General features: G+C 42.6%; 1 protein-coding gene across 1 annotated transcript in view; it reads right to left on the bottom strand.

The window, feature by feature from the left end:
- Positions 1-13,698, bottom strand: part of SUSD5 (sushi domain containing 5) — a 73,533-nt gene that overhangs the window by 10,743 nt on the left and 49,092 nt on the right. Inside the window, exon 4 of the mRNA XM_043540717.1 lies at positions 12,871-13,059. Within this exon, the coding sequence (XP_043396652.1) occupies positions 12,871-13,059 (189 nt within the window). The remainder of the gene's footprint in view (positions 1-12,870; positions 13,060-13,698) is intronic.

The following is a 13,698-nucleotide window of genomic DNA, read 5'->3' as shown; positions in this document are numbered from 1 at the left end:
ACACACACCCCCCCCCTCACAAAGGAATAGACATTTGTCCCAACATGTCCCAAAATAATAGTAATAAAAAAATGTACTGACTTTTATTCATCATCCCATTCTGCCTTAATGTGAATTGATAACAATCTTAGTTTTTAAAAATGATTGTAGTGGGACTATGCTAGAAAGGGTGAGGTTGTAGAATCTGGCCCATAGTGCTTTGGGATGAAAGCTGTTACAGATATTTATTATGAGTGGAATTTTCAAAAACACTTAGCCCTGGTCTACACTAGAGGGGGGGATCGATCTAAGTTACGCAACTTCAGCTACGTGAATAACCATGGTGAGTCGACTGCTGCTGCTCCCCCGTCAACTCTGCCTGCACCTCTCGTGGCGCTGGAGTACAGGAGTCGATGGGAGAGCGCTCAGGGGTCGATTTATCACATCTAGACTAGACGCGATAAATCGATCCCCACTGGATCGATCACTACCTGACAATCCGGCGGGTAGTGAAGACATACCCTTAGTGTTGGCCTCATTCGGCTTCCACTGAAGTCAATGGTAAAATTTACTCCAAAGGGAACAAAGCCAGGTCAAAGATGAATGCTTTTGAAAACCCCACCTTGTATGTTTCTTTTAGTGCCTAGCATGGGTCCTTTTCAAGCAGAGGTGATGTGATCTCTGCTCTCACGAGCTAACAGTCTAAAAGGACAAAAAAACAGACCAGGGAAAGCAATAAAATCTACAAGCAAAAGGATAAAAGTAAAGGCTGGCAAGCATCATTTTAGTTCAAATTTGGGGACAGGGAATTGATATGATTTCTCATATATCTGTTATGACTTGTTTTTTAGAACATAAGCTTTTGGAGGTATTTATTCTGTTTGACCAGTGCCAGGTACAATGAGGCCTCTAGGAGCTTTCACAATGTAAATGTTAATGCTCGTATTAGTTTTGTGTGTATACAGGGGTTCTCAAACTTCATTGTACCGCGACCCCCTTCTGACAACAAAAATTACTACATGACCCCAGCAGGAGTAACTAAAGCCTGAGCCCGCCTGAGATCCTCCTGCCCCGGGTGGAGGGACCAAAGCCCAAGCCCCACCACCCTGTTTGGGGGGGCCAAAGCCTGAGCCCCACTGCCTGTGGCTTGGGTGGCCAAAGCCTGGGGCTTCAGTCTCAAGGAGGGGACCTGTAACCTGAGCCCCACCACCCAGGGTTGAAGCCTTCGGGCTTCAGCTTTGATCCCCGGTAATGGGCTCGGGCTTTGGCCCTGGGCCCCAGCAAGTCGAACACCAACCCTGGCAACCCCATTAAAACAGGGTCATGACCCACTTTGGGGTCCCGACTCTCAGTTTGAGAACCACTGGTCTATAATGAACCAATGATTTAGGGCAGAAAAAAGGAACATTGTCACTTAGCAAGTGGTGGTTTCCTTTTCCCCCTTTAAGACAGCCAGAGTATGTCACACAATACCAGCTTTCAGATCCTTATTACAATCCCAAGCTTCAGGATATATTTTCTGAAACAAATACATTCTCTTCACTGCAGAAGAAAAAATAATAAACTGCAAAAATGTATTTTCCTGTTCTCTGCCTAAGGTTGCTTTGTTTGGGTTGAAATTCCTGTGTTTTCAGTTTTAACACAGTGCCCTTTCATAGTGGGAAATGGCAAGAAACAGTAACTATATAGAAGCATTTTTTCCCTCAAGAATATCTTGATTAAAAAGTATAGTGCATTACCTCAAGTGTGTAAAACATTTTAGGCCTCTTGCAGCATATTCTTTATTAATTTTTGATGTACTTCATTGTATCCGCAATCCATTGACTACAACTTTAAGATTATTTTGTTCAATGCGCTTGTGCTAATTCTTCCAAAATCTTTCAGATTGTACCCTTTATTAATTAATTATTTTTAAGCTGGGCAATAGTAATATATGACAAACAAAGCTTGTAGAGTAATCATAATATTATGTAGCTCTTACATGGCACTTTTAGTCTAGAAATCTCAAAATGTTTTGCAAAGCTGGGTGAGAATAATTTATTCTGATTTTACAGATGGAGGCAAAAAAAGGGCACAAGGAGGTGAAGTCATTTACCCAAACTCACAGAGTGAGTCATTGGCAGAATTGGGACTAACAACCTGGTTTTTTGATTCTCAGACCTGTGTCCTCCCTATTGGTCTATGTGGCCTCTATGTGTAAAAGTATTAAGGCTGATTATGTATCTAGTCACTCAGAGCAGTTTCAGAATCAAGCCAGTTCTTTGGGAAATGTCATTTTAATGTAACTGTTTTTCCACACAGGAATTAGATATGCATTACAGTATCTTTTTTGTGGTTCCTGTCTCTGACAGGAATCAGCTGCAATAAAAGTTGTGATACATGTTTCCAAAAGTAAACCTTCACTGAAATAGAATCACTTTCCAGCATCAAAGTATCTGAAAAGCTCTGTTCATGGTCCTCCGCTGGAACATTTTCCCCAAAAACATTTAGTGATTATTTTTCTCTGCTGTACCAGAAAATATCAACAACCAAATATAACCCAGCTTCCTTTTAATTGTAATTCAATTCTTTTGATTCATTCTTTACACTAAATTCTCAATTTTTTTATAGTTAATTCTAAGGTTGCAAAACAGGCATCCCAGAAGCCTAAATTACATTTCAAAAGTGACTTATGCATATAGGAGCCTAAGGGCTTGTCTACACAGGAAGCTATTGTGAAAAAAGGTAGTATGTGAATGTAAAGCACAATTGCTGTTCCTTACTATCTCCTCATGCGGACACTCTTATTCCACAGTAGAAGAGCCTTTGTGGATTAAGTTAATCCACAAGAAAGCACTCAGTCCAGAATAAGAGTGTCTACATGCAGAGCTAGTGAGGAATAGCTATTGCACTTTACAATCACATCCTAGTTGATTTCACTAAAGTTTCCTCACGTAAACAAGGCCTTGGGTTCCCAAATCACTTGGGCACTTTCAAAAATGTAACGGCTGTAGTACTAGTGATGACTCACTTTTACTGAAAACTGCTTTGACTTTTCCTCCTTTTTACCCAGTATCTGCTGGTGTTTATTCATGACATTAAATAACGGAGCAGATCCCAAACATTCCAGGCGTGTGTATTCTGAAATGGGGACAGTAAAGCCAATCAGTGTAGACCATTTTCATTCCATTTGGAATTTTGAGAGGCTCTTTCTGTTTTACTTGTCCGGTCCCAGTTGTGTCATGACTGCCCAATCCTTTTTTAAAAAAGTGGGAAGTTCTGCCAGAAATAATTTCTTAGAGGTTTGATACTTCTCTGAACAAGCAGCGAAATGTTGACAAGGAAATTCTGAATACTGTTCCCGTCCCAAGCTTTAGTTATTGAATGGAATTATGTACAAAAGTAGAGAAAAAAAGCAAAGGAACTCATTTGAAAATTATGTCAAAAACTGTATGCAGTGGGTCACTTTGGCTGAGTTATTTTTATCTAAATTAGAAATAAAGCTGGTTGTGGGGACAGATCCTCAGCTAGAATAAATTAAATCAGTGGCACTTCTTATAATTTTATCATGAGTTTTACAATGTTTGGTTTGTTTTCTTAAAACACTAATTCCTGGAGTAATGTCACTTAGTGAGAATCTCCGCTTTCACTTTGAAAAAAAGGAAATATCTAGCCTTTGTGGTTGCACAGAAAAGCTTTGAAAACATGTCCCAAGTCTATTCTAAATGTTTAAGAAAATAGGAAAATAAAAAGAATCCTAATTTTAAAAAAGTTCATGATTTTTGCGCCAATTTCATGATTTTTGCAGGTGGGGGGAGGGATGTTAACAAAGTTAACTTCATGTTGGAATGGTGGAGGGGTGGAGATAAGATACTATGTAGACTAGTTGAAAGCATTAGTTACTAGACACCATACATTTTCTAAAGGCTAAAAGCCAACAGTGCAATCTTGGCTCCATTCTAGTAAATGGCATATCTCCCAGTGACTTTAATGGGGCAAGGATGTGTAGGATGGGATTTCCAAGAGGGATGAGTGTTGGCCTAATTCTGCTCCCACTTAAGACAAGATTTTTACTAGTGCAGCATTGTCAACCCTAAAAGTTAAAACATCATGAGCCAGACCCCAAAAATCACAAGACTTTTTTTTAAAAAAAGACTGTTGTCTTTTTTAGGGGGGGTGTCTGTTGATTTCTGAACTCCCCATACCCATACCCACTATATCTGAGAGAGAAAATTAGTGTTGCCCACTCTCTCAAATGTATTGAGTAAAGTGACTTTGGCTCCCACTTCAGGAGCAATCCCTATTTGCCTGATGGCGCAGAGCTTCCAGCTTCTCCTCAAACCCCAACATTCTAGTTAAGTCCATACCCACTCGTCTCCACATCTGTCCATCTGCCCAGTAATTAATTACACACTTCTAGCCCCCACATCTGCCTGTCCCCCCAGGCCTCACACCAGCTCTGGGGTCCTTCACCGCCTTCCCAGTCCAGGGAGAGGGGGGGACACTGCAGGTGCTTTTCTCCCCTTTCCCAGGCCTGGGAGGAGGTGGCTCTAGGGTTTCTTCACCCCTTTCCCCCCTTTTCTCTAGGCCTGGTATTATAGGAATGGTTTTACTGTAGACTCTGCCCCAGACTTCCTGTGAGACCTGGGCACATAGGTTAAGTTATCCATGTCTTAGCTTTCTCAACCTATAAAATTGGAATAAAGCCTATCCACAGGAATATTTGGCATGACTAATACTTGAGCTCCTCCAATCTAAGGTGCTGAATAATTGCAAATTAGTATTATTTGAAAACTTATTTATTTTGAGAAACATGGAAAAATCCACACCCTTGAGAGAGATCATTAAGATGACCTAACCTCAAGTCTAGCCATTCTGTTGACCTAGCTACCACTTCTCAGGGAGGAGGAGGAGGATTACCTTCAACAATGGGAGAATCCTTCCGGTCACTGTAGTAAGTTCCTACGCTGAAGTGCTACAGCTGTGGCACTGACGCATTTTAAGCGTAGCTACTGTATATACCGAGGCTGAAGGTGAGGGCCAGAAAGGACTGAACGCAGAGGGGCAGTGGAGGGTGGATGTCTCACACCAGAGAGCTGGGCCCAGGGTAACAGTAAGAGGGCTGGAGGAGTGGGGGATGTTCCCCTGGTTAGGATGATCTCCCAGCAGAGGGGCTATGGTGGTTCCCACCGGGAAGAGTGGGGTTGTGCTCCATTTGGAAGGGCTGGGGGGAGGCTACCCTAGCAGAAAGACAGAAGAGGACTGAAAAAGAGTCCAGGTGTGGTAGGAGGCACTGATGTGTGGTATGTGAGGCATCAGAGGGTGAGATGTTTTGGGATTTTAATGACTACGTGCACTGGTGTGTTCAGTGGAGGCAAGAGAGCCTGGTGTAGAACTCTTGGGTTACCTGAGAGGGGAAACTGAGGTGGGTGCACGGTTGTTCCTATGACAGAAGCTCTAGGGGTGTAGTCTCGCCATTGCTGCTTCGCTTTGTAACCCCACTTAGCTGCCTTGGTCCTGCGGATAGCACTGAGCATGCAGCTCCTCCGGCCTCCTAGCAACAGGGGGCGTTGTGGTGCTGCTCCTTCCTGGACTCTTCCCTCTGCTTCCTGTCAGTGAAAAGCAGAGAAGGGCAACCCAGCACCACAAGGTGACCACCTGCTCCCAGCTAGAGAAGAATGGGGGGGACGAGACGACCTAGTGACCCCACCCCCGGCAAAGAGGGACGGTCTGGGGTAAATCTGAGAGCCCACCCCCAGGAATAAGAGACTGAGGGAGGCTCCCTATCCCACAGTAAAAGGGTGCTAAATGTTGGGGAGTGCCAGAGGGAAGGGAGAACAGGGAGGAAAAATGCAGAAATTCTCTCCATCTCCTCCAACAAGGGAGCAGCTGAGGAACATGCCCCATGGGGTGGAGGTGAAGCTGGGTACCCTCTGATGGGGCATTAGTGCCTCTCAAGTGGAGGCAGTGAAGCGGAATAAGATACCTCCCTCAGGAGCAAAAGAAAGGGGAATAGAGACCCTCCCCCCACCTGTGAATGAGTCATGAGACTGCTAATAAAACAAACTTCTAAGGAGAATAGGGGGGCAGGAGAGGGAAATGGAGACCGCCAAGTGTGTGGAACGGGGTGGGAAAAGATTCCACTGAAGAAAAGAGAGACCCCTGCCCCCAGTGGGGAATGCCATGAGGAGAGCCAAGTATGAAGACAGTGGAGAGAGACCCCAAAGCGGGACAGGAACCTATAATCAGGCCTAAGGAGAGACACTTACAAAGGAAAGGAGAGAGCAACTGCAAAAAGAGCCCCAAGGGGGAAAAGAGAGGTGAGAGCCACCACCCAATGGGAGAGGGAAGTGGAGAGACCCACAAGGATGAGGCAGTGAAGCAGATGATCAAATGGTGAAAAGTACCCAAGGAGGGAGGGAGGAATGAAACCGAGTGGGTGGGGGAAGGGGACTTAGGGCAGACCCCTAGAAGAGGAGACACTCCAGTAAGAGGCTGTCAGTGAAGAGAGAGATTCCAGGAGGAAAGAGATGGGGTGAGACCACAATGACGCAACCTAGTGGGAGGGAAGAGAATAGGGCAGCAAGAGAGAGGGGGGATGGAGGGAAGGACAGAAAAATTAATCAGCAGAAAAACAAATGCTGAAAATAACAGAAAGAAAGAGACAGATGAAGAGACAGAAGGAAATAAAAATGTCGAATGACAGTTGAAAAGGAATAGAAGATAAATCATAGGAGACACAGTAAGTTATTATTCTTATCTGGCTAGCACCAATAGTTGCAAGGCACTTTACAGACTCGTATAAATTGAAGGTGCCTGCCCTAAAGACCTTACAGACTACACAGGCAATGTATAAATGAAGGAAAATAAGTAGTGACGAAAACCAATACAATTGACGTTTTGTTTGGATTTATTACTATAAGTTTAAAGAAAGCTTAGTGCCAGAAGATTACCTGAAAACACTTCGATTTTTATATAGCAGGAACCCTCACGTGATATGATTGTACGGAATCAGGGGTGTTTGGTTGGTCTGGTTCTATGGGTATTAGAACCCCAGTGTCCTATGTATGGGGGTAACATGCTTTGTTTTGTTGTTAACAATGATGCTGACTTCTTCAGTATGTTTTTCTGTGTTTCTGTGTGCATCTGATGAGAAATGTATGAGAGTATTAAGAGCCCTGTGGGTGTGCTAGTTTTGGTGCAGGAAAATTAGCATTTTAAAGGAACAAATTTTGGCCACGTGGCAATTTATTGAAGTACAGATATAGATAAGCTTACTTTTTTTGGTTCCAAGTTTTAAAGTTTTTATAAATTTTCTAAAATTCAGAAAATTGTGCAAACTTTATTCAAAATCTATTGGTGGAAGATGCCTGGTTCTTCTCTCTCTGCGCCTCTACCCTCCTTTCTTTCTCAGCCTTCCCAAACGCTGCTTCAGTTTCCCCTGCTTTGGTTGGCTGTCTACAGGTGTGTATATTGCCCCAAAATTTCCCACTGGCGATGGCAATAATGAAAGCATTAGAGTAGAAAGGGCTGCAAGCATTTTAAGAACTGTGTTGTCTAAGCCTGCTGGGAGCAGAAATATGTGACAAAACACTTAAGATGTCAATGGTGCATTGTCTACACTAGTGCTCCTATCATTGGTGGAGCTGAATAACTATTGGTGGAGCTGAATATCTGAGAATATGTATACATGACACAGCTTTTAGTGACATGGCTGTGTCGCTACAGCCATGCCACTAAAAGGTGCACAGTGTAGCTGCTGTTTGTCGGCTCTCCTGCTGACAAAAAACTTCCACCCTCAACGAGAAGCATTAGCTTTGTCGGCAGGAAAGCGCTCCTGCCCACGAAGCGCTGTTCACACCGGCGGTTGTTGTCAGCAAAACTTTTGTCTTTCAGGGGGATGTTTTTTTAACATCTCTGAAAGACAAAAGTTTTGTTGTTCCGTTGCCAGTGTAAACAAAGCCTGAGAAACTTTAGATAAAATATCCTAGTGTAGACCAGGTCTAACTGTGAGCTCTTTGTTTTTGCAAGAGAGATGTCTAAAGAGGGGTGATATGCATCAATTTTAGGTCTGGTCTCATTTAGCATCTTCATTAATGCACTGGAAGAGGGAGTAAAGTGTATTAATTAGCTTTGCAGTGAAGACTTATTTGGAAGATGAGGACAGAGAAATTATGTGAAGTGTCACAGATGAGGTAAAAGTACAGGAAAGAAATAACAAAATGAGATTTTACTTGGACAAATGCAAGCAAGCTAATCTTGAAAAAAACAATATGGAACACAGATTTATTAGAAGATTGATACTTGGAAATCAGTAATCCTGAAAGAAACCTAGAGGTGATACTGGACAACAAATTTAAAATAAAATTGCAATGTAATATAACGCCACAAATGTGATGGATGTGGTTTTGGGATGTATTCAAACAGAGAATCTGCTCAACTTTGGCGATTCCAAACCTAGACAGTAGGATTTAATTCTGAGCATCTCTGAATTCCCTCCAAGTTGCCCAGGTCTTTCTAGAGAGTAATAAAAAGGTAATAAACACTTCACAGGATCAGGCCCCAAGTCTCTCTAAAATTAGTGGGAGCTTAGGCACTAAGCTCTTTATAGAAGAAACTGAACACTTTGCAGGATTGGGCCAAAAAAATTAGCAGACAGGTGCATTCTGCACAAATTTCACACAAATTCTGCACAAATTTCTGACAGGCTTCAAGGTGGAGTCATATTAGAACAGTGACAACATAATAATGGTATGGATAACACAGCGATATCTATAGTTGAGAGAACCATGTTTTATATATGCAACTCTTGCAACTTTACTATGAAAGGACATAGAGTTTTCAGATATGTACTGTACACTTCCTTTAAGTATCCAAAGGCACATGCAAAATCCAGTTTTTCATTCCAGTACCCCAGGCTGTAGCAACTCTGGTGCTCAGTGTGGAAAATAAACATAGCACAAGACATACAAAACACTGCATTCACATCTTGTGCACTCTATCTGGTAAACAATGTATTTGGCTCACTAACAGTCTCTGGGCTTAACTACCTTGAACTGCTTTGAAAAATGAACCTCTGATTTTGTTATAACATCAGCAGTTAATTCCCTTCCTTAAGTAAATAAAACAAGTATGTTAAAGACCTATGAGTCACGTCCCACATCAGAAGTAGCAAATACAAAATAATAAACAGCAGATCACTACTAAGGGGCTGGTTCTAACATCATAGCTGGAGGCACATGCCGAGAGCTTATTTCTAGTAAATGGGAATTGTGCCCAATACTGAAGAGAAAGGGGGTTTGTGAGAGTGAGGAGAAAGATAGTGAGTGTAAGCCAGGGTTATTAAACTGAGGATGAACTCTAGTAAAATATATTGAATACCCTCTCAGAAAAAGCACAACAGCAATGTGGCAGCATGATGCAACATCATCCTACATGACGTGATGAAGTCTCATAAATCCACAGAGATGACCATCATCGGTGCACTTTAAAAATGGATGGTGTACAACTTGAATTGCAAGTACCACTTTTCCCCCGGCTTGAAAATCTGGTATGCTGGGAATGGTGTTCACACTTTTATATATGCTAATAACCAAATCCAGCCCTCCCTTCCATGCATGCAACCCCATTCAAGTTGTTTACATCTCTCAGTGCCACTCCCTTCCTTCTCCCCCTAAATCAATGGCCTCTTTCCTGATCTGGCTCACTAGAAAGAATGATCATGTTTCCTATGACCCCAAAGAGACTGGGAGAGACTCCTGGGACAAATCTGGCTGGTCAGCCCCCACAAACCAGAGGAAACAAAGAAAATAGGAGACAGTAAACCTCTTGTCAAAGTGCTAATCAGAGAGTTGTTTGGGTGGAACACTGTGAGTCAGCAGAGTCAGCTGCTGTGCCTGCATGAACGAATAGCCAGTAACTGATGGCCAAGTTTTTGGGGTGAAAGTTATATCCAGAGAAAGTGACATGATGGATATCAGAAGCAACTAACCCTAAAAGATGCCCTTAACAGCAGTTAGTGGTATCTTTTTCATTGCCAGAGACTACTGATACATTGAATTCCAGTGTAAAAGGCTTAAGATTCCATAAAATGAGGAAACCATAAGTGATAAAACAGTATAATTAATTCTCAAATAACTGCATCCCTCCCTTTGGGTTTTTCAAAAGATACTTTTCAGAGTAGCAGCCGTGTTAGTCTGTATCCGCAAAAAGAAAAGGAGGACTTTTCAACTTCATGAAAAAAATTCTCTCAGGTGCCACAAGTCCTCCTTTTATTTTATTATTTATTTTTATTAGATACTGGGTTTATTAAAGGAATGCACATATCGTCATAGCTGAGGCCTGGCCTGACATGAGTAATTAACACATGGAGTGAGGCCTCATTTTTTGGAAGAGAGAATTAGGGAAGGAAATAAATCATCAGGTTGAAAACAAACTGTGCTAAACAAGGTAAGTAAATAGGTCAGTAAGCTAAGAAGACAGAATGTCTGAACCAACTAAGGCTTTGTCTACACTAGCACTTTTGTCAGTAAAACCTTTGGCAGTCAGGGGTGTGAAAAAACACACCCCTGACTGACATAAGTTTCATCAAGAAAAGTGCCCGTGTGGACAGCGCTATGTCAGTGGGATATGCTCTCCTGCCAGCATAGTTACCGCCGCTCGTTGGGGGTGGTTTAATTATGCTGGCGGGAGAGTTCTCTCCCACTGGCATAGAGCGGCTACCCTGGAGACCTTACAGCAGCCCAGCTGCAGAGGTACAACTGTGCCCTGTAAGGTCTGTAGTGTAAACATAGCCTAAGATAAGAGGGAGAACATGCAGGGAACTATTTACTATGAACTAGATAACGAGGGACAAGGAGTGTAGAGATGAGGTAAAGAGGAAGTTGAATAATGGTCAGTACATGCTGCACAGGGATTGGTTCCTGCAAAGTAACCAAGCCAAGCCAAAAATGTGTGATGCAATGTATTGTAAATACAACGAGATGTGTAATGTATAAAAAGGGAGAAGGTTTCTCTGTAACTTTGGAGCTGTGATGTACCCTGCATCCATCCACCGCCACCCTCCCTCCCCCCTGCGTTTGAGTCTGATCAACCAGCGTAGCATTGCTGTATGCCAAATAAAGATACCTGAGTGACAAGGGTGGAGTCAAACTGAGTTCTTGGGAAGCGGAATGGAAAGAGGTCTTGGAGGGAATCCCAACAATATGCAGGGCCAAATCCTTCACTTAGTTACACCCATTCCACCTCACTGTGCAACAGCATGAAGAGTTTGATCCAGACTCTTTTGCAAAAAATACATAGATGGCAAGTTGTAGGGCCAAATTCACCATTGATGTAGCTCCATTGGTTTTAAAGGCTATGCACCGGGGATAAACGTAGCACTAAAGGTTAAAATATTTAATTTTAATTAGTCTTTGCTTCCCATAAAGGAAGCTTCTGCTGATGACTTCTGAGCATACTGGTATTAGTATATTTAGCACTCTGCCTTGTTACTGTTATTATCTATTAATTGTGTAACAGTAGTTTCCACAGGCCCTAATAATGACTGGGGGCCCCACAGTGCCTGGTTGTTGAACAAACACTAGAAGACATGGTCACCCTGGAACTTTTGACATATTATAAAGTGATATGGAACTCTGTGTTTAAAGTGTTGCCTGGGAAAATGAAGTTATTTAGCTGCTTATACTTTATGTTGTTAAGTTTGAGTGCATCCACTAGTCCATTTTTCCATTTATCTTGCTTATATGATGCATTTTATTATGGTCTGATGATAAAGTGATATGGTGGAGGTCTTGAGGTAGGTAGGTAGGTTCTGGGAGTTGCTGTAGACCTTTGTGTGCATCCTGGGGAATTTTATATCATTTTTCCTAATTATTCCTTGTATAAGGGTGATAGAGGCAGAGAAAACAACCAATGTGTTGTGGAATGCTCAGGTGACCTTCCAGACCACCAGCTTATTTGACAAACTGTCCCTTGATTATTTCAAATGCTTCCCATACTTTCTCTCATAGCACTCCTCTGTGCTCCCCTCCACACAGCACCCCTGCTGTGCTCAATTTTTCTCACTAGCCCTTACTTTGTGCTCCCCACACCCTTGTTTCCTCTCTGGAGGAGTATCCTATTGCTGCCTAATGTAGCTCCCAGCTCAGCCTTCTGGTATTAGTATAGAGTGTATATTCCCCACTCCAGCCCAGCACCTACATTGTGCTGCACAGCTTCAGTGAAAGCAGTTGCCCTGAGCTCCCCCTGAAAATATCCAAGAGGTGACTGGCTTGGTACAGTAGAACCTCAGAGTTACAAACACCTCGGGAATGGAAGTTGTTCATAACTCTGAAATGTTCGTAACTCTGAACAAAACGTAATAGTTGTTCTTTCAAAAGTTTACATTGACTTAATGCAGCTTTGAAACTTTACTATGCAGAAGAAAAATGCTGCTTTTAGCCATCTTTATTTAACTGAAACAAGCATAGAAACAGTTTCCTTGCCTTGTCAAATCTTCTTTTTAAACTTTCCCTTTATTTTTTAGTAGTTTACATTGAACACAGTACTGTACTATATTTGCTTTTTTTGGTCTCTGCTGCTGCCTGATTTGTGTACTTCTGGTTCCAAATGAGATGTGTGATTGACTAGTCAGTTCGTAACTCTGGTGTTTGTAACTCTGAGGTTTTACTGTATGGTTAAAGGCTCTGAGGGCCACTGGGAGAGCAAGTTGTGGACGATCACCTGGTGCATAAGCAGCTGGAGAAGCACTGTTACACAGCAGTGCTATAGACACCTTCAACTGTACACAGTTGCAGTCAAGTCCTGGGGACTGAAAATATCTGGTACTATTTGGGACACTATCAGCCCCACCAGGACTTGCTGACAGCTTTGGTTGAGAGGAGTCTTGGTGTGTATGCTAGATAAGCTTACCTTTGACACAGGCCTGAACTTGCCCATACCATTCCCCACAGCTGTCACAGAGCAGCGTAAAAGCAGCCTCTTTGTTGCCCATGACGTAGCCCTGAGCACAAACATAAAGCAGCTCATCCCCCATTTCAAACCCAGTGTGACCATGCAGGATCGTGTGAGGAAAGGATGGGGGGTCTCCACATGGTTTGTCTGAGAAGAAAAAGAAACAAGTATCGTTAGGAGAAAATGTAATGTGTTGAAGTATATTGCTAAGAAGGGTGTTAGACTGGTAAGTCTAGATACAATCGCCTGTGTAGCCACAGAACACATATACTGTTCACCACATATGGTACACGCTCCCCACAGTACTTCATAATTATGCTTCAGTCATGCCCTGGACAGGCATAAGTAGAGTTAAAAGAGTAGTCTGATCTTCATGTCCATGCAATTTTGGGTTCTTTGTTGGGGACGTGTCAGTACCTGTTGGGATGGCGATGTGTGTGGACCCATATCTAGTAGGGCTTTTGCCTACACTATAAATCAACCAACTAAATCAAGGTTACAAAGTCTTATCCTGTATCAACACTAATTTTGGTCAGGCCTAGATAGCATGTTAGTTAAGCCTGACATAAACTCAACCATTTTTTTCTGAGTCAAGACAAAGTCTTGGAAATGGACTGAGACTTCCAGCTCATTCTATATAGTCCTCTAAAGAGTTGTCAGTTGGTGAGATCTGACTTGAGCCAAGTTAAAACCTGCAATGACAGGCTCAGTAGGCCACTTGCAGTCTTCTGAGCCATCCAGTCCCCTACCAAACAGCATACATAATCTACAGGATTCTCATTAACC

Source organism: Chelonia mydas, chromosome 2, assembly GCF_015237465.2.
Source record: "Chelonia mydas isolate rCheMyd1 chromosome 2, rCheMyd1.pri.v2, whole genome shotgun sequence".
In the NCBI taxonomy this organism is placed as follows: domain Eukaryota; kingdom Metazoa; phylum Chordata; order Testudines; family Cheloniidae; genus Chelonia; species Chelonia mydas.
The sequence above is the reverse complement of the archived record's forward strand: the minus strand, read 5'-3'. Positions and strand labels throughout refer to the sequence as shown.